The sequence below is a fragment of the Sceloporus occidentalis genome, unplaced genomic scaffold (genome assembly GCF_023333645.1).
Source record: "Sceloporus occidentalis isolate IW3139 unplaced genomic scaffold, rSceOcc1.0.p SCAF_43, whole genome shotgun sequence".
Lineage (NCBI taxonomy): Eukaryota > Metazoa > Chordata > Lepidosauria > Squamata > Phrynosomatidae > Sceloporus > Sceloporus occidentalis.
In genome coordinates, this window is record NW_028317023.1 from 869,298 (window position 1) to 886,530 (window position 17,233).

Genomic DNA, 17,233 nt, shown 5'->3' on the forward strand with positions numbered 1-17,233 from the left:
CGCGTCTTGGCATTAATGATCCTAAGTGCAAATTTCATGATCTACAGCCCAACACGCCAATCTGTGAAAGGCCGTTTTAAATCCTGGCCAAGTACACGAAAACTTGGCGTGTGACCTTACCGTGCGATAAGGAATGCGGGTTCTTTTCCCAGAAAGGTGTGAAGGCAGTGCGGAGAGTATTTCGTATGAAGTACTAGAGGATTTGCGTGTGGGCTACCCCGTACCTCAGCTAGAATTTAAATCATTACTGACTAGTTATATATACGGAAGCTTCTCATGTTCAGCCATGAGTTGCCTTTTAGGTCCAGCTTTCCAAAGATGCGGCCATTTTATTATTCAGACGCGTTACCCCTGGTAACACGTGTATCGAGCCAATAAACAGGACACACGTCAGCCATTTTCAATGCAGCTTTATCAACACAAATGTATTTCACACGAGACAAAACGTGACCAAACAAAAAACAGATTCCCGTGTTTTACATCTCCTAGCGTGTGCTAGTATGAAGAAACCTGTATAAACGTATATTCTGGCCCAGATTATAATGAATAAAACATATCAATATATGATAGAGATAGTGTATACACACAGACATGATACACTAACCAACACGCAAAAAAATAAAATACACAAAAAACACGGTATACACAATGACTAGTTAACGTATAAATTGTAAACCGTTGAGTAAACATTGAGCTTGTGGTATAAATGCCTTCTAAATTGTAATTTTGGTACATATTTATTTATATGATATTTTATTATGTTACAATTCCTCCTTTTTTGGCACTGCTAGGATGCTGCCCCATATTGTATTATTTTGCAGTTGTAATTTTATTTAACTCTTCAGGCACCATAATGTCCCAGTCATTACATTGCAATATAAAATGATGAAAGAAATGGCCGAGAAGCACACGGACCGAGGCTATCGAGTATAATTGAGGGGTTTTTATTGTCTGTTCATAGGTTGTTAAACTACAAACCCCATAATCCTCTGGCGGACTGGGTATCACATGAGTTTTAGTAATTTAGTAATAAGACTTTGATGCATGATTCCAAATACTCTCAAAAATATCACCTGCACTACAATATCTAAACAGACCAATATACTACAAAGTCCTAAAAAATGCCCCAAAGTACATTTTAATAGCTGTACGCGGGTCAGTTAATTGGTCCAAGGCATTAACGAGGCTCTAAAACTGGAATGGGATCTTGCTGTGGACTTTTAAAAACAGTTTTGAAATTGTAAAAATAAACTGGTTGAGCCCAGATGTGTTTTTTTTTTATGTATCTGTTTAGTAATGAATAAGAAAATATGAATCATGCACTGCATTATTTTATTAAACTAAATAAGTATAAAATGATAAAATTCCATTTTCACTTGATTGTGATGAGGAATACACACCCCATCAGGAACCAAATGCGCCACGCTCGCCAGATTTCGGCGCCTTGATTTATAATAAAAGTTTATTTGAAATTTAGTTAAAATGTGTAAAAATGTATCCACATAAAAATAGCCAATGTGATTTTTTTTTTTTATATGAAAATGTGTTTGCTGGCAATCAAAATGCGAAGAGGTTATAAGGGCGCTTGACCAAGGGGGAGAAAGTACTCGGTTTGCCGACAGGCCAAAAAAAAATGGCTTCTGGCTTACGTTACTTCGTACAAACAGCTCATACCGTGCGGAAAAATCATTGCTTGAGATGTCTTAAAATTATTATTTTTAAAAAAAACAAAAACTTTTAAACAGATATATAAATCATACAAAATTCTGTCCGGTTGACATTGGAATGAAATGTTTGTTCACCTCCCAAAAATTCCCACAACACTGTAAAAAAAAAAAAAAAATACATCCGCGATCAGCTGAGGGATGGAGTCTTGTAAGCTGTTATTTCTGAAAGGTAAATTGGTCAATGAATTCATTTTGCTCGCCGTGCACTTTACATAAAGCTTCATATTCTACGCGATATCTGGAAGATAAATGAAGAAGAAGTAATGTGATCAAACATCGTATGACTAATGCTCAGCATCATTGTAATCCATTTACTGGAGCATTAATAGTGACCATCAAAATGCAACACAACAGGTTTGTGGTGGGTTGCCTCTTGCTCTACTTACAGGGTATGGCTGGAAACAGGTTAAGAATCACCTATAGTCTCCATGGAGCCATTGTATAAAAACAGGATGGATTCTCAGTAGAGGTAAAAAGACCCAACTCCAAGCTGTCAAGCAGCTCTCGATAACATGAGCAACTCCCCTTGATGATTTTTTTAAGGTAAACACCCTGTGCCGACCCGCCATCTGACCCCGGTATCCACTCTGAGGTGAGATCTCGATAGTTTGTGAAGTTCTCTTATAGAAGGTTTTAGATTTACTTAGGTGGCTAAGAACCCAAGTTTAGAAAATGGACCTGCCAGTCCAGGAAACATTACCAGCTCATTGAGAGATGGGAAGACTCAGATAGTAAATTATAACATATAAACATACCAATTAGATGTAGACATAAATATAGTCTTGAATAAAGATAAAGAATATAAAACAATTTGTCTCCTCAGCTGCCATCCTATAACCAATAATCTGTGTAATATCCAATATATATATAACCAATAATCTGTGTAATATCCAATATGTATGACCAATAATCTGTGTAATATCCAATATATATGACCAATAATCTGTGTATATCCAATATATATGACCAATAATCTGTGTATATCCAATATATATGACCAATAATCTGTGTAATATCCTATATATATGACCAATAATCTGTGTAATATCCAATATATATGACCAATAATCTGTGTATATCCAATATATATGACCAATAATCTGTGTAATATCCAATATATATAACCAATAATCTGTGTAATATCCAATATATATGACCAATAATCTGTGTAATATCCAATATATATGACCAATAATCTGTGTAATATCCAATATATATAACCAATAATCTGTGTAATATCCAATATATATGACCAATAATCTGTGTAATATCCAATATATATAACCAATAATCTGTGTAATATCCAATATATATGACCAATAATCTGTGTAATATCCAATATATATGACCAATAATCTGTGTAATATCCAATATATATAACCAATAATCTGTGTAATATCCAATATATATGACCAATAATCTGTGTAATATCCAATATATATGACCAACAATATGTGTAATATCCAATATATATAACCAATAATCTGTGTAATATCCAATATATATGACCAATAATCTGTGTAATATCCAATATATATGACCAATAATCTGTGTAATATCCAATATATATGACCAATAATCTGTGTAATATCCAATATATATGACCAATAATCTGTGTAATATCCAATAATCTGTGTAATATCCAATTTAAGACGAGAGATACCATTAGAGAGATTTATTTCCATAGATTATTTATTATTTTACATTCCCACCAGATACACCTATATGTTTATCACTTCTCCAAAATAATTCAGAACTGCTATATATCAGTCTGTAGAACATTTCCTACAGATTGACACAAGGTACCGAAGTCTTGGACATATCTATTGCCCTAAACCAGGGGTGTCCAAGTTTTTTGTGCAGTGGGCCACTTCATCAGAAATGTATATGTGCATGGGCCGCACTCATTTTTCACTGTGAGAAAACATGGCCTTTTAGCTTTATAATTTTATGGAAAATAAAAAAAATAGACAGAATCTTAACTCCTCAGCATCCATGTGTACTGGATAAAGATGACATCAGTGCTCGGCAGATAATACAACTGGGAGTCCATCACAAAACCTTTACTTTTCCTCCCACTGACGAAAGTTTCATCCTCTGAAGTGACTACAAATTCAGGAGGGCGTTTTATATCACATATAATAGCTTGTCCCCCCCCCCCTTTAAATGAACATTTTATTTATGAAGGGTTCATAACCCTTGGCTTGGCTTGGAGGGAATGCATTTGCCTCGATTTTTCCAGACAATGCCAACGACCTAAAACCTACCTTTCCTGCTGCATCTTCTTCTCTGCTACTAAAGCTTGTAGCTGCTGCTGCATGGCTTCTCTTTGTTTGGTTATCGATTTTAGTAAATTCCGAGCACCGATAACCTGGAAAAGCAAATGACTCCCGTTTTATTTTCTGAAATAGCGCTTTCTTAACATTTTGGGCAGCGAAAGCTATAGAGTTCCACCCTCAACCCTCATAGCCACGCTACACCCGTTGTGAAGAACATGAACTCGATTCCAACAAAAGAAACAAAATACGAGTACGGGAAAAAAAGACGTCGTCTTTATGTACCATGCAAATAGGTCATCACAACATTTTAATATTAAACATTTTAAAAAAAATCAAGAAAATAACATCAGCATTGGCAGCAGGTTAATACAATTAAGGTACTGCCCCAAAGCAATGCTTTTTTTCCTTATTAATGTTGAATCAGCCTGGGCTTTTCTATCAGCACCGTCATATATCTGGAATATATTTACTGGGAATAAAGTTCTAAACTGATCCAAAATATGGAGTAGTCATTTCTCACACAGTCTGGATGGCACTGTGTGTATTTCGCAATGTTACCCATTTCACAAGATATGTCACGCTATGTGTGCTTTGTGTTTGCCAAGCTGATTGAATCAAATCAACGAGCAGACAAGGGACTGTTCCCAAGACCCAATGCAGGATAAAGTCCATCTTTTAAAACCCTATCACCGGAATGGATTAATGTACTCTGGTATATTCATTGTATTTCTTGTACATCTATTCAATATAGAGCAGGTAAGGATCCATACATGGCAAGCCAAGAGTCTATAGGCATCGTAGCCGAGGACCAGAAAACTGGATATGAAAACAAATTATATATATAATATAACACAAATTATCTATTTTCTTTCTTAAAACAGCCATGGACGGGAAATCTAGAAGAACTTTCAGCCCTGTGGTTTACAAAGTGATATTGTAATTTAGTTTGAGATAAAAAAAAAAAAGTCCATCAACTTCAATCTTGATTAAGAAGAAGGCAAAACCTTATTTCCTCTAAAAGGGGAAAAAAAACCTCCCCGACTCTAAAAATGACAATCTGATTTTTTATTGGATCAATAAATAACTTATTACATTCTTATTAACCTTTATATTCCTGAACATTGTACTTTGATAAGAAAAAAATCGAATCAATCTAACCCATATTTAAAGGCGTTTATTATCATAGCATAAACTCTGTAGGTAGTGACTTCCACGTCTTCATTGAACCCTTTTTGTTGCATTCAGTGGCAACTGGATAGTTTTCCATTAAAAAAAAAGTCTCTGAACTTTATTTTGAAGCCCATTTTCAATATTGCATAATCATCTCTCTTTCAATTTGTACAGAAAGTAACCTTTTATGTGGAACTAACTGCAGCGTTGATCACTTTATTATTATTTTTTTAATATGGGACCTCTCGCACCAAAATCAGTCTTTTGGCTCCATGCCACATAAGACGGAATCATTGGTGATCACAGTGGAAAAAGGATGTATATCATCTAGCCCTGGGGTTTTATCCATTTTAACATCATTTAGCAGTTTATCCATCTTGCCCTGTATCAGCCAATCACATGATTGCTGCAAGTTTGCAACCCAGCAGGCATTCGTTTCTTAACAGGTATACACGGAGGCAAATATTTTAAATGTATATCTTATTTATTTTTACTTTTTTTTTTTTTCTTTTTAACAATTCTTACCTTCATTTTTTCAGTCTCTGTTTCTTTAGCAAGCTGGTCAACAAGATCGATTAATCCTCCCACTGTATTCTGGAAATGGCCAACTTCTGCAAACAGATAATCCAAAGAGTGTTACTGATGCAAACGCTAAGTCATGAGGACAGGTCAATTACGTGTTGCAGTACTGATGATATTATATTCTTGGAACACACTTTCATTGGGTTGAGTGGAGCAAGCGAGCGAAGCATATTTCAGCATATTTCTAGAACACGATTAACAAAAAAGGGTGATAAAACCTTGATTAGATATATAATATATATATATATAATATATAACTCACTTACACTACTCCCCCCTGCCACGCTACTGCCTATCTTCTGCCATCTTTAATCTGGTTCCTGTGGAAGTGCCGTGCATCACGTGACCCCACTGGGAGCCTCGTGGCCCCTGCTACTCCACATCCCAGCAGGAAAGCATAGGGCACCAGATTCATGATGGCTACCCTGCAAAATTCTACAAGACAAACACACTGATTCGTTATCATACTCACTGCGGTAATCAATAGAGCGGCTTAGTCTTAATCACCCACACTGAGAACTTGACTAACGCAGTTCTATGGAGGAAAGGGTTTCATTGGACAAGCTTTGCTAGAAACCATCAATGTGGTGTTTTAGCAGGTAGAGTCACCCAACATATCATGACAGCCTAATCCCATTGTACAGCGCTATGGAATTTGATGGCACTATATAAAACAATAAATAATAATAATAATGCCAGCCAGTGCTATAAAATTGTTTATTGGAAAAAATTAAATACAATGCATGTTTTCCTCAACAAAAAAATCTACATTACTGTATAGAGCACTCACTTTAACACTAAAATACTTGCTTTTGTGTGGGATTCCCCTTTAAGTGCTATAGAGGATATATATATAATATATTATATATATTATTTGTCTCTTTATTCATGACTTACTGTCTACAAAATCACGACATTCATCTTTCAGTTCTGTTGTTTGTTGCAGGACTTCGGGATCTAAGATGCGCAGCTTGTTCAGGTCATCGAAGTGTAGCCCAGCTTCTGACAACGTGTCTGTCGCCATCGCTCGGGAAAATCACCCAGTTATTCTGTGTATAGAATATGACATCAGAAGGTTAATTACAACTAAACTGATTTCCCACAATTGCTTCACTGATGCAGATTAGCTATTCTCAAGTATTTCTTCTTCTTATATGAATACGATTGACAAAGCAGGCAGAACACGCGCGCCTACATTGGGAGGCTTCATCCAACCCCCAAAATAAAATGAATATTTATTTATGATTAATAGGTGATCTTATCCCAGTTTGAGTTTTTTCACCTAATTAAGCATGATCAGTAAAGGCACCACTGTCTGATAGAGGAAAATGTGATTCTACAAATGGGTGCTTTTACCATCTGTGTGACCAAGTGTTAAATGTACTAATTCCTCCCCAATGCACGCCTCCTGTGGTTACCAAAGGTAGTGCAGTTCTGTCCATCTGGTGGCCAGGGCTGGATAGCATCTGGTCCTCCAGCTGTTTTTAAGCTACAGCTCCCATTATGCTCAGGCAGCGACTTCTTGGCCATTAATGAAGCTGAAGCTCAACAGCATGAAGGGGATTACAGAATTCTCGTCTCCGAATGACAGCTAAATATTTGGATTTATTTCTAGCATCATTCATTCATTCATTCATTACATCATCAATATCATCAATAATTAACCACCGTCACTGCAGCACACATTATTATTACCGAAGCTGAAACCTTCCGGGCAGACGCTATCCCAGAGCTCGGTCCTCTGTTCATCCAGCCGCTCGGGCCTCACTCTGTCGCGAATTCCGGCTGCCACGGAGACCGCTGGTTACTGTTTACTAACGTCACTTCCTGGAACGCATTTCGGGGACCATAGCGACAATAGTCTGAGGAGTCCTGAGCCGCCATCTTTCTCCAGGGAGTGTTCCCACAATAACAGTACAGACTCAGAGCTCTTTAATCAATACACGTATTTCGTCCTGCGTTTTTACTTTTTCGTTATTCCACGTGACTACTAGAGACTTTTGTGACTATTTCCGCACACTGTATGTTAATAAGGAGTATGTATTTTTAAAGGGAAATGCTACGTCACTCAAATGTACAGGTAACGGGTATCCAATAACAAGCCAGTAAATGGTTCGAGCATAATGTCAGGCTATAGGTCATAAAGCTCACCGCACCCTTTTCGTGGTGCATTGTGGGAATCGCTGTGCCATTGCGCGCTTGCTTAAGACATTTCTATGGGAAACGACTGGGCTTGAGGACTACATGTCCCATTGTGCAACGCATCATATAGTTCTAAGCACAAGAGACGCCGACAATCACGCCCAACTATGTGAGAGACGGACGCTCGGAGTTGGCGTTTGGTTTGATAGCCATATTTATTAAGGGACAATATCTCTTGTTTTTAGATCTCTTTTCGGTCATTGGGTGGTTTCTGTGGCAACTGATACCGGAAATGAGCTCATGCAGTGGGGGAAAAAAATAATGGGAGAAGCTGCGGGGAGCTGAGCTTGGAGGATCCTGTACGTGAGGCTGGTGGCGGAGCCTGGGGAAGCAGGTGTGTGGAAGTGTCTGCGGGTAATGATAACACGGAGGCCTCAGAACTCCATAACAGATGGTTTAAGTAAATATATGGGGTCGCATCCACTGTAATGTGATGCACTTCTTCTTATGTCCTGTTTACACATTGTACAGTGCTATGGAATATGATAGCGCTATATAAGTTATTATAGGAATTGGTGACCATATCTGCTAAAAGAGCAGTGTTAGCGAACTCTGATTAAAGCAGAGCGATCTGCTCAAACTCTTCATTGATTTGTACGAATAAGTAAATGTCAGTTAACAGATATTGCTATAATAAGAGCAGTCATATCACAAATACAGTGCTGTTTCCATGGTGATTGTTCTACATTTGGAACCTTGCGTAATAATTGTATGCTATAAATATGACCAACAGTCGGCCATCGGTTTGGTCCATTAGGGTCTTTTGTAGAGTATTTTCCACGGGGTGGGCCGTTATATATTTAAGTTGGTGGTCACATGAAAATAGTAAGAGCTTTATCTGTTGTAGGGGGTTTGAATTAGTTTTCATGGCTCATCATCCTTGTTTAGCTTGTTATTCTCCAACCGATGGCCTGCTAGCTGAATGTGGTCCTAGTTATTTACATGGATCTTGCCAAAGACCCTTAACTTCTGCTCTATAACACCATAAATGATTAATGATGTTAAAAGGGGTATATGGATTCACTTGGGCGTGTATGGGTGTATTTCACATAATCCCATCATTTTAGCTTTATAAAATTACACAAATCATGGAATACGCTCTAATAATCTAATTACAGCCACTCTTTCTGTTTCTTCTTCCATCCATAAATAATTGGCGGAAACAGGATGATTAACGTATCTGAACTGGGATTTCCAGCTCTCCCAAAGGGATTTGGAGGAAATGTGTGTTTAGAGAAAACGAGTGACTTGACTGCTTCGCTGAAGCGTTCTTGTATTTTGAGGTTTGGTTCCACCTCGGTTTTATAGGACACTAAAAAGAGGTGGCTCTCCACAGCACATGAAAGTAAAGATGAATAAAAGAGTCTTTAAAGACGGGACAAGCAGAATAAACGCAAGGATTAGGATTCAATCCATGGTATAGAAAATGCACTTATTGAGGTTATTGGTTAAAAAAAACCACTGAGTTTGACATAATTTGCTCTTGTGATCTCTCTCTATAATGTCATGTAAATCAGTGACCTCGCCGGACAATATTAGGAGCTCAAAGGAAGCTAATAGCTTTGTGGCTTGGAGTTCTTTTATTACATAGACCAGTTAATATATCATTTGTTACATCAGTCACTCGATAAACGTACAGAAGCAAAGGGGAATTCAATGTCGTTCTTGTATTGAACTCCAAACAGCAGGGCAAGGCTAGGACACTTCAAGCAGGAGATCTTTTGGACCTTATCTGGCCGGACGGTTGATTAGCCGTAGACTGCGAGATGCAGAAAATATTCATAAAATTGTGGTTTTATACAGTTATTGTTTCATATTTAGGACTTTATCATCGTTTTATCATCAAGACTGATCGTTAATTGTAAAATTTCATTGTTGTTTCCTCTCTGCCGCTGATCATTAGGGTGAAAAAGTGTGGAAAGTTAGCAGGCACCCATATGCTGCTTACTTGAAAGGCCTTCCGCTTGCAGCATCCCACCACGGCGGCACACGTGAAGCCCACTGTGTGCAGAGTCATCGTCTATTTGCAGAGAGAGATGTCCGGAGACACTTGCCTGACAGCCATGTGCCCAGCTTCGGGTGCCAAGCCGAAAACATACAGCTTTAAAGGGGGCTGTCTGGGGAACAAGTATGTGCGGCTCAATGTTGGAGGTTCCTTGTATTACACCACGGTTCAGGTTCTCACAAGGCATGACACCATGTTGAAAGCCATGTTTAGCGGCCGTATGGAGGTCCTCACTGACAAAGAAGGTGAGATAATTACACCCTTGTTGTTCTAGTAATGTTACTGGCTGTACTTTTCTTGAAAAGCAATGTATTTTTAAGAGCTTGACATTGGGAAGGACGGTGCAGGCGGACACGCGTGTGTATTAAGGTAAGAGGTCTTCTGAGAAGCCATTAACCTCTATGGTCTACGAATAGACCGCACTGTAACTGCTTTCAGGAATCAGGCCTGAGCCAGCATTATAATCAATGCCTTTTCCTGTTTGTGAGACAGTTTGATATCCTTGCACTTTTGTTGTTCGAGGGCCGGTTTTCTATGATGTGCCCATGCAGTTGTTTGTCCTGGGAACATTTTGAAACTGGTTATTGTTTTCATAGAGCTTCCTTTGATTTATATCTTAGTACAGCGCTAAGGAATTTGATGGCGCTATATAAAACAATAAATAATAATGGTGTCTGTCTTTAACCCCTTAAGGACCGGGCTCATTTTTCGTTTTGTACCCTGTGGGACCGAGGCTGTTTTGACACTTTTGTGGTGCTTGTGTTCAGCTGTAATTTTCTCCTCACCCATTTAGTGTACCCACATAAGTTATATATTGTTTTTTTCAGGACAAGATGGGCTTTCTTCAGATACCATTATTTTGATCGTATCTTATTTACTATAAAAAAAAATAAAAAAAACATGGTGCAAAATTGAAAAAAAAAAACACATTTTATGACTTTTATTTGAAAAATCTTTTACTCACCTAAAAAAGCAAGTAAAAAAACTAGCTAAATAGATTCTACTACTTGTCCTGAGTTTAGAAATACCCAATGTTTTTATGTTTTTTTGCTGTTTTTTGTAAGTTATAGGGCAATAAGTACAAGCAGCGTTTTATGATTTCCAAATCTTTTTTAACAAATCTGGTCAGTCTGCCTCCATCTCCTCTTTGGAACATCTTTGAAGCCGGTTAACTCAATTTAACCCATTCAAACCATATATTTTTGAAAACTAGACACCCCAGGGTATTCCAAATGCTGTTATTTTAACCCTTTCCATGCACCAATTATACAACTACACTTTGTCAAACTTTGTAATAGTAATTTTTTATTTTTTTTTTCACACAAATTGTACTTTAGTTATAGATATACAGGTCCTGGTATATGCCACTGTCAAACAACATGCCAATGTGTGTTCAGGAACATCTCCTGAGTGCAGTGATACCCGACATGCATGGGTTTGTCGGGTTGTTTCAGATTTAAAATGCCACATTTGGGAAGTGCGCTTTTTTTCTCCATTTTGGTCAGTCTGTACCTATGCCCTATCTTTGAGCTAGGCCACTCCAATTTACCCCATCAGCCATTTTTTTTATATATTAGACACCCCTTGGGTATTTGAAGTGCTTTTATTTTAACTCTTTGTTGAGATTTTTGAGAAATTTTAGCACTTGCTCAAAATAATAAACTTTATTTTTTAATTTTATTTTATTTTTTTAATACTTTTTTATATTTTTTTTTACACATTTTGCTGGTACTGGATGGTTCATCTAGTGACATCACTGCATAATTGTTTTTTTTAATTTTTTTTCCCCATTTTTTATTTATGTTATTTTTTTTGAATATTTTACTAATCACATAGTGATTAGAAAGCTGGGCTCCATTGACTTGCATAGTTGAATGCAGTACCTGTATTCAACCAGCAAGTGGAGCCAGTTCTCTAGAGGGTCTGGAGACCCTCTAGCGAACTTTTTCGTCTTTATTGTTTTATTTCCCGGGCCGCCGCCATCTTGCTTGATGGCGAAGATCACCGGCAGCGGCGGCTGTGACCGCTCTCCGGAGCGGTCACAGCCCACCCAGAGGTAAGTGTTTGGTGTCGCTGGATGCCTCCTGATCGAGGCATTCCAGCGACACCATTTAAGTTTAGGAGGCGATCAACGATCGCCTCCTAAACGCTTTTAAAACGGGCGTCCGCCGCCATACAATGTATGGCGGCTGTTGACGCCCCGGGGAGGGGCCAGACATGGCCCCCGATGCCGATCTCGGCCTTGCTGAATGCCTCGACATCGAGGCATTGCAGCAAGGCCGTTTAAGCGAAGAAAGTGATCCTTGATCACTTTCTAAGCTTATTTAATTTTTTGACGGTTCAGGACCGTCAAAGGTCATTTAGTGACCTTCTTGTTATGACGGTCCTGAACCGGCAAAGGTCGCGAAGGGGTTAAAATGTACAGTTCCAGCCAGTGACACGCATAACCAGTAAGCCTTTCATTTAAGGGCCACCCGGGAAACCTCGGGGCCACGGCTTTAAGCTACCAGTGCTCTCCAACTTCACTTTTTCCTGAATTCTGTACTCCAGCGCTGATTATAATCGGTCCATACCGAGCAATTATAAAGAAGAAAAGACACATTTTCCTTAATAGTTGGTATGTGCCTGTCGGAAAGCATAGTCCTTATCCTAACATAAACATGGCTCGTCCATGTAATCCGACCGCAGGAAACAGACTAAATCCTCCATATGGAACAAAGTTATGGTTCAGCTGAAAACCGTCTCTTGTATTCTCTAGCGTCCCGCTCTCTTGCTGAATAACGTAGATGTTTGTACGGTGAGCTGGTCAGGTACGGTGCAGAAGTGCAAAGTGATTAGAGCCTTGAATGAGTCTGCGCTTAACATGTTAATTGCTTGTTACTGGAAAGGAACAATTTAGGACATTCCTTCTACATGACTGCATGTTTTCCCACGAGTTCCACATTTTACCAACGGTAACTTATTTTACCATTTCAGTACTCATCTGATCAATTGTCTTATTAGGGAGTTTAGTTGGTAAAAAAAATTAACACCTTTTTCTCCAAAGTTCTCCTGATAATCCTGAAAACCACTTCTATAATTATAATATAATTAATCTATATATATATATATATATATATATATATATATATATATATATATATATATATATAATTAGTGTATGCACATTCAGGAGAAATGCTTTGCTTTTTGTTTGTATTAGCGGTGAATTGGATTTTCCTAGCCGTCCTTTTATCAGGTTTTCATATCGTGTAGCAGTTCCCGGATACTGGTTCTGACCAAGTCCTCATCTCGGCTGCACATTTCAAGGACCGTTTTACTCTGACTTTGGAATAAGCTATTACGTAGAAACAGTATTTTTGAACCAAGTGTCGTTTTATTGCAGCCGTGGCACTAAATAAATTGGCGTTTGTTAATCCTAATCCTTGGTCGTGTTGAATGTTATCCGCTTCTATGGCAATGGTCCGCAACACTTTTCACCGTCGGCCTGTGAGTAATCGGAGTGGTAGTCCAATGCATGCTGGCTGACCTTGCTGCAGAGCATTGTGCAGATGCTAAGGAATGAACACCGTGCTCATTCATAGATCTTTGGATCTTAGTATAACTGCAGAACCAATAGTCAAAATGACGTAGTGATTTGGTTGATATTCTTTTACACGGTATGACGTGACAGCTTGGGAACAGAAATGAAACCATTTACGATGCTGATTGTAGGATCATTTTTGAAGTGCTCCACTTTTTCTACAGGTTGGATTCTCATTGACCGATGCGGTAAGCACTTCGGGACCATATTGAACTACCTTCGAGATGACGCTATTGCGCTCCCAAAGAACAGACATGAGATCAAGGAGCTAATGGCAGAAGCCAAATATTACCTCATTCAGGGCTTGGTAGACCGGTGCCAGACAGCGTTACAGGTGAGGATTAACCCTCAATACACATTCCAAAGACGTGTGACAAGCGGTGATCTCATCATGCGGGGGCTAAAGCTAAACAATTAAAAAAGACTCACAAAGGAAACATTGTTTGAAATACATCACGCTGAATACGAGTATAATCATTTGTTTCCATAATATACAAATTTATTTAAAGTCGCTGTCCTCACTAGTAAAAAGACGCATGATAATGAATATATAATTAAAGGAGCACTTAACCTTAGTTTCATGCTCAATGTATATGTGGTGCATTTTGCATGGGCTTCAGTGCATTATACTGCATGCAAATTATAACCGGTATGGTTTAGTTATTAGAATAGAAAATAAGACTAGTTTAACTCGCATGTAGGAATGTTTAGAATTGCATTGTGCTTGTTCCTCCCATCTTTTTGTTTTATTGTTGCTTTGTTATTCAGTAACATAGTTTAAAGTGCACTAAAATGAACTGTTTCTATTTAACTTAAAATATAAATATTTATATAAAACAATATATTTTGTGGATTTTTTTCAGGATAAGAATGATTCATATGAGGCTGTCTGTAACATACCTATTATTACATCACCTAAAGAAGAAGAAAAACTGATTGAGTCATCTGCCAAGGTTGTCACGCAGTATGGGAAATTACATTGATTGTAGACCTGTGCAAACAGAACAAAAATGATTTGGACAAGTTTTGGTCCATTCATTTTTGGACAAACTAATTTCCTGCCCTTCCAGTTCAGAAGAAAATATGAGTGTATTTGACATTCGAAAACGAAGTTTGTTGTCCCTCAGCCTCATTAACTCTTTCATTGACACACGCATTAATTCACGCTCTCTGAATGTCTCCCTACCTTCCCCGCCATCAGCTTCTGTGTCCCTGTCTCCTTGACGCAGAGCTCCCCTTCTTGTTCTTCTGTCTTCTTCCTTTGCCCGCTTCTCAGTACACACGGCCTTCGTGGGGAGGCCATGTCCACAGAGAAGCGGACGAAGAAAGAAGACTGAAGAACAAGAAGGGGGGCTGCGCATCAAGGAGACAGGGACACACAAACAAATTCTGAGCCCTTTGTTTAGTTTTCATTTGTTATGTTTGGGGTCCCTTCTTGTTTTTGAATTGGCAAATTTTGGTAAAATCCCCATTTTGTACAAATCTGAATGCACAAGTCTAATTTGTTGGGCGTGGACTGGGTTTTCAGGGTGTTTGCTGGCCAGCGAGAGTTAACATTTAAACTGTGTAATGCTGTTGTGTGTGATATGGGGCCAGTGCAGCCTGTCTTCTAGATGTGATATTAGGGAGGTGAGATGTTCTACGAACTCACATCTGTAAATAAACGCCAATCCCTGCCAATAAGCCCATTCTGAGCTGATTTTTAAAAAATTCTTCTGTGTAAACTGTTCAAGTATGTTTTTTGGACTATAGGCCCCCAAATCAAGTCTGTACTATACAATAAAATAATTATTACTTAAATATGCAAAATCTGTAGCAGCTCCCTGGGCTCGTCTGTTGAGCTCTGCAGGGTCCATAGAAGATTGAATCATGCCGAGTTGAATGTTAGAGGGTCTGCTGGGTTCAACTGCCAATTTCTTACTGGGATTAATGGGAAACCAGTTTTCCGATAGTTTAGTGGCTGCCTAATTTGTAATTTTGTGGTCTGTATAAACCCTATGATTATTCTGCGATTTGCAAAGCTGTGTCATCACAATATCAGCTACTGTAACAGTCCAATCTGTATAAAGTTTAGACCTACTGATATTAGTGTTGCATTAGTTGTTTGAGGCCACTATATAACCCCATCTCTTCTTTTTATGTTTCTCTCCAGCCTGTGGTCAAACTGCTGTACAACAGAAGCAATAACAAGTACTCTTACACAAGGTGGGTTATTCATAGACTGTGGAAAATCCATAATGTTTATTCATGTGTGTAAACCTGGATGTTTGAGACTGGAACTAAGTGTACAGGTCACAGAATTGGGTAGAAAACAAATATAAAGTAATTGAGTATTTCATATATTTTCTTCTTTTCCACTATTGTAGCAACTCTGATGACAACCTTTTGAAAAACATCGAGCTGTTTGACAAGCTCTCCCTTCGCTTCAATGGACGTGTGCTATTTATTAAGGATGTGATTGGTGATGAGATCTGCTGCTGGTCCTTTTACGGCCAGGGACGCAAGCTAGCGGAAGTATGCTGCACCTCCATTGTATATGCAACCGAGAAAAAACAGACTAAGGTACTCAATATTCTTCTAGCAACTCCTTTATTTTATTAGAAGTCGTTTGTAAAGTAGATGATTGCTTTCCCAACCTGGATGTAATTAGTAACACAGATAAGTATTTGTTTTATGTTAAAATAAAGTGTTTTCTTGTATGCCAGTAATTATCTTAACCAATAATAAATCTTAAGTTTCCTATTATACTACACATGTTAACTTCACTTGGGGTTCGCAGTATTCTCTGCAAAGAAGAAAACCCAGCATTACAGAAAAGTGATACGAATGCTTTGGTGAAGCTGTATAGGAAATGAAGCTGTCCCTTTAAATGTAGGGTTGTTTTAGCGAAGAAACTAAGTGTATATGAGCAACGTTCCACTCTCAATGAGGACTGGAAACTTCTACTAGTCTTTATTCTAGATAACAGATAACAGCCATGTCACAGGAATATTACCATTAAAAATAATTTTAAAGTATTATAATAAGATTTGTTTTACACATTATTTTATGTATCCGTTGTACAGCACTACGGAATATGATGGCACTATAAATAAATATTGATGTATGAGTGCTAGACAGCTATTTAAAGTGATATATATTAGTTTTTATGCTGAAGTTAGTTTTTCTTCATGGCTTTGCTAGGTTGAATTCCCAGAGGCGCGAATCTATGAAGAGACTCTGAATGTGTTGCTGTACGAGACCCCCCGGGTGCCTGATAACTCTCTGCTGGAAGCCACAAGCCGAACACGAAGCCAGGCATGCCACAGCGAAGACGACGAAGGTTTCGAGCTTCGGGACCGCGTGCGTCGTATTCACGTCAAACGATACAGCACGTATGATGATCGGCAGCTCGGTCATCAGTCATCTCACAGGGACTGACTCCGGTCTGGAAACGCAGCAAAGAGCCTCTCTCTGCTTAGTTTTAGCCAAAAACCTCTTTGCAGGACATAATTATCGCTTCCTTGCAACTTAATTCTTACACATGATGTAATATTATCCGCACTGCGGTTTAATGTGAAGCTTCTTTTATTTGGAAAGTGCCATGGATTCCTTTAAGCCTGTTAGATGGAGCAGGGAAAATATTTTGTTTCCTAGCGAACTCTTCTTTTAAAGCAGGATGTTCCATTTGTCCGACACCTATAAA

General features: G+C 38.4%; 2 protein-coding genes across 2 annotated transcripts; one reads left to right on the plus strand and one right to left on the minus strand.

Moving 5' to 3' along the window:
* Positions 1-1,883: 1,883 nt before the first annotated feature.
* Positions 1,884-6,782, minus strand: LOC149289656 (intraflagellar transport protein 20 homolog). Its single transcript, XM_089490326.1, has 4 exons — positions 6,656-6,782; positions 5,702-5,787; positions 3,995-4,098; positions 1,884-1,965 (listed from the first exon to the last, which is right to left on the minus strand). The coding sequence occupies exons 1-4, from the start codon at positions 6,780-6,782 to the stop codon at positions 1,884-1,886; spliced, it is 399 nt and encodes a 132-aa protein (XP_089346452.1).
* Positions 6,783-9,996: 3,214 nt separating this feature from the next.
* On the plus strand, positions 9,997-16,968 carry LOC149289657 (BTB/POZ domain-containing adapter for CUL3-mediated RhoA degradation protein 2). Its single transcript, XM_089490305.1, has 6 exons — positions 9,997-10,210; positions 13,713-13,882; positions 14,412-14,501; positions 15,701-15,753; positions 15,915-16,110; positions 16,732-16,968. Exons 1-6 carry the CDS (start codon positions 9,997-9,999, stop codon positions 16,966-16,968), a joined length of 960 nt encoding a protein of 319 aa, XP_089346431.1.
* Positions 16,969-17,233: the final 265 nt, after the last annotated feature.

Coding starts and splice junctions, on each gene's coding strand:
- LOC149289656 (XM_089490326.1), bottom strand. CDS start 6,782: ATGGCGACAGACACGTTGTCAGAAGCTGGGCTACACTTCGATGACCTG. Junction 4,099..5,701: donor CAGAGACTGAAAAAATGAAG/GTAAGAATTGTT, acceptor TTGCTTTTCCAG/GTTATCGGTGCTCGGAATTT. Junction 1,966..3,994: donor AAGAAGATGCAGCAGGAAAG/GTAGGTTTTAGG, acceptor TTTATCTTCCAG/ATATCGCGTAGAATATGAAG.
- LOC149289657 (XM_089490305.1), top strand. CDS start 9,997: ATGTCCGGAGACACTTGCCTGACAGCCATGTGCCCAGCTTCGGGTGCC. Junction 10,211..13,712: donor GGTCCTCACTGACAAAGAAG/GTGAGATAATTA, acceptor CTTTTTCTACAG/GTTGGATTCTCATTGACCGA. Junction 15,754..15,914: donor AACAAGTACTCTTACACAAG/GTGGGTTATTCA, acceptor CCACTATTGTAG/CAACTCTGATGACAACCTTT.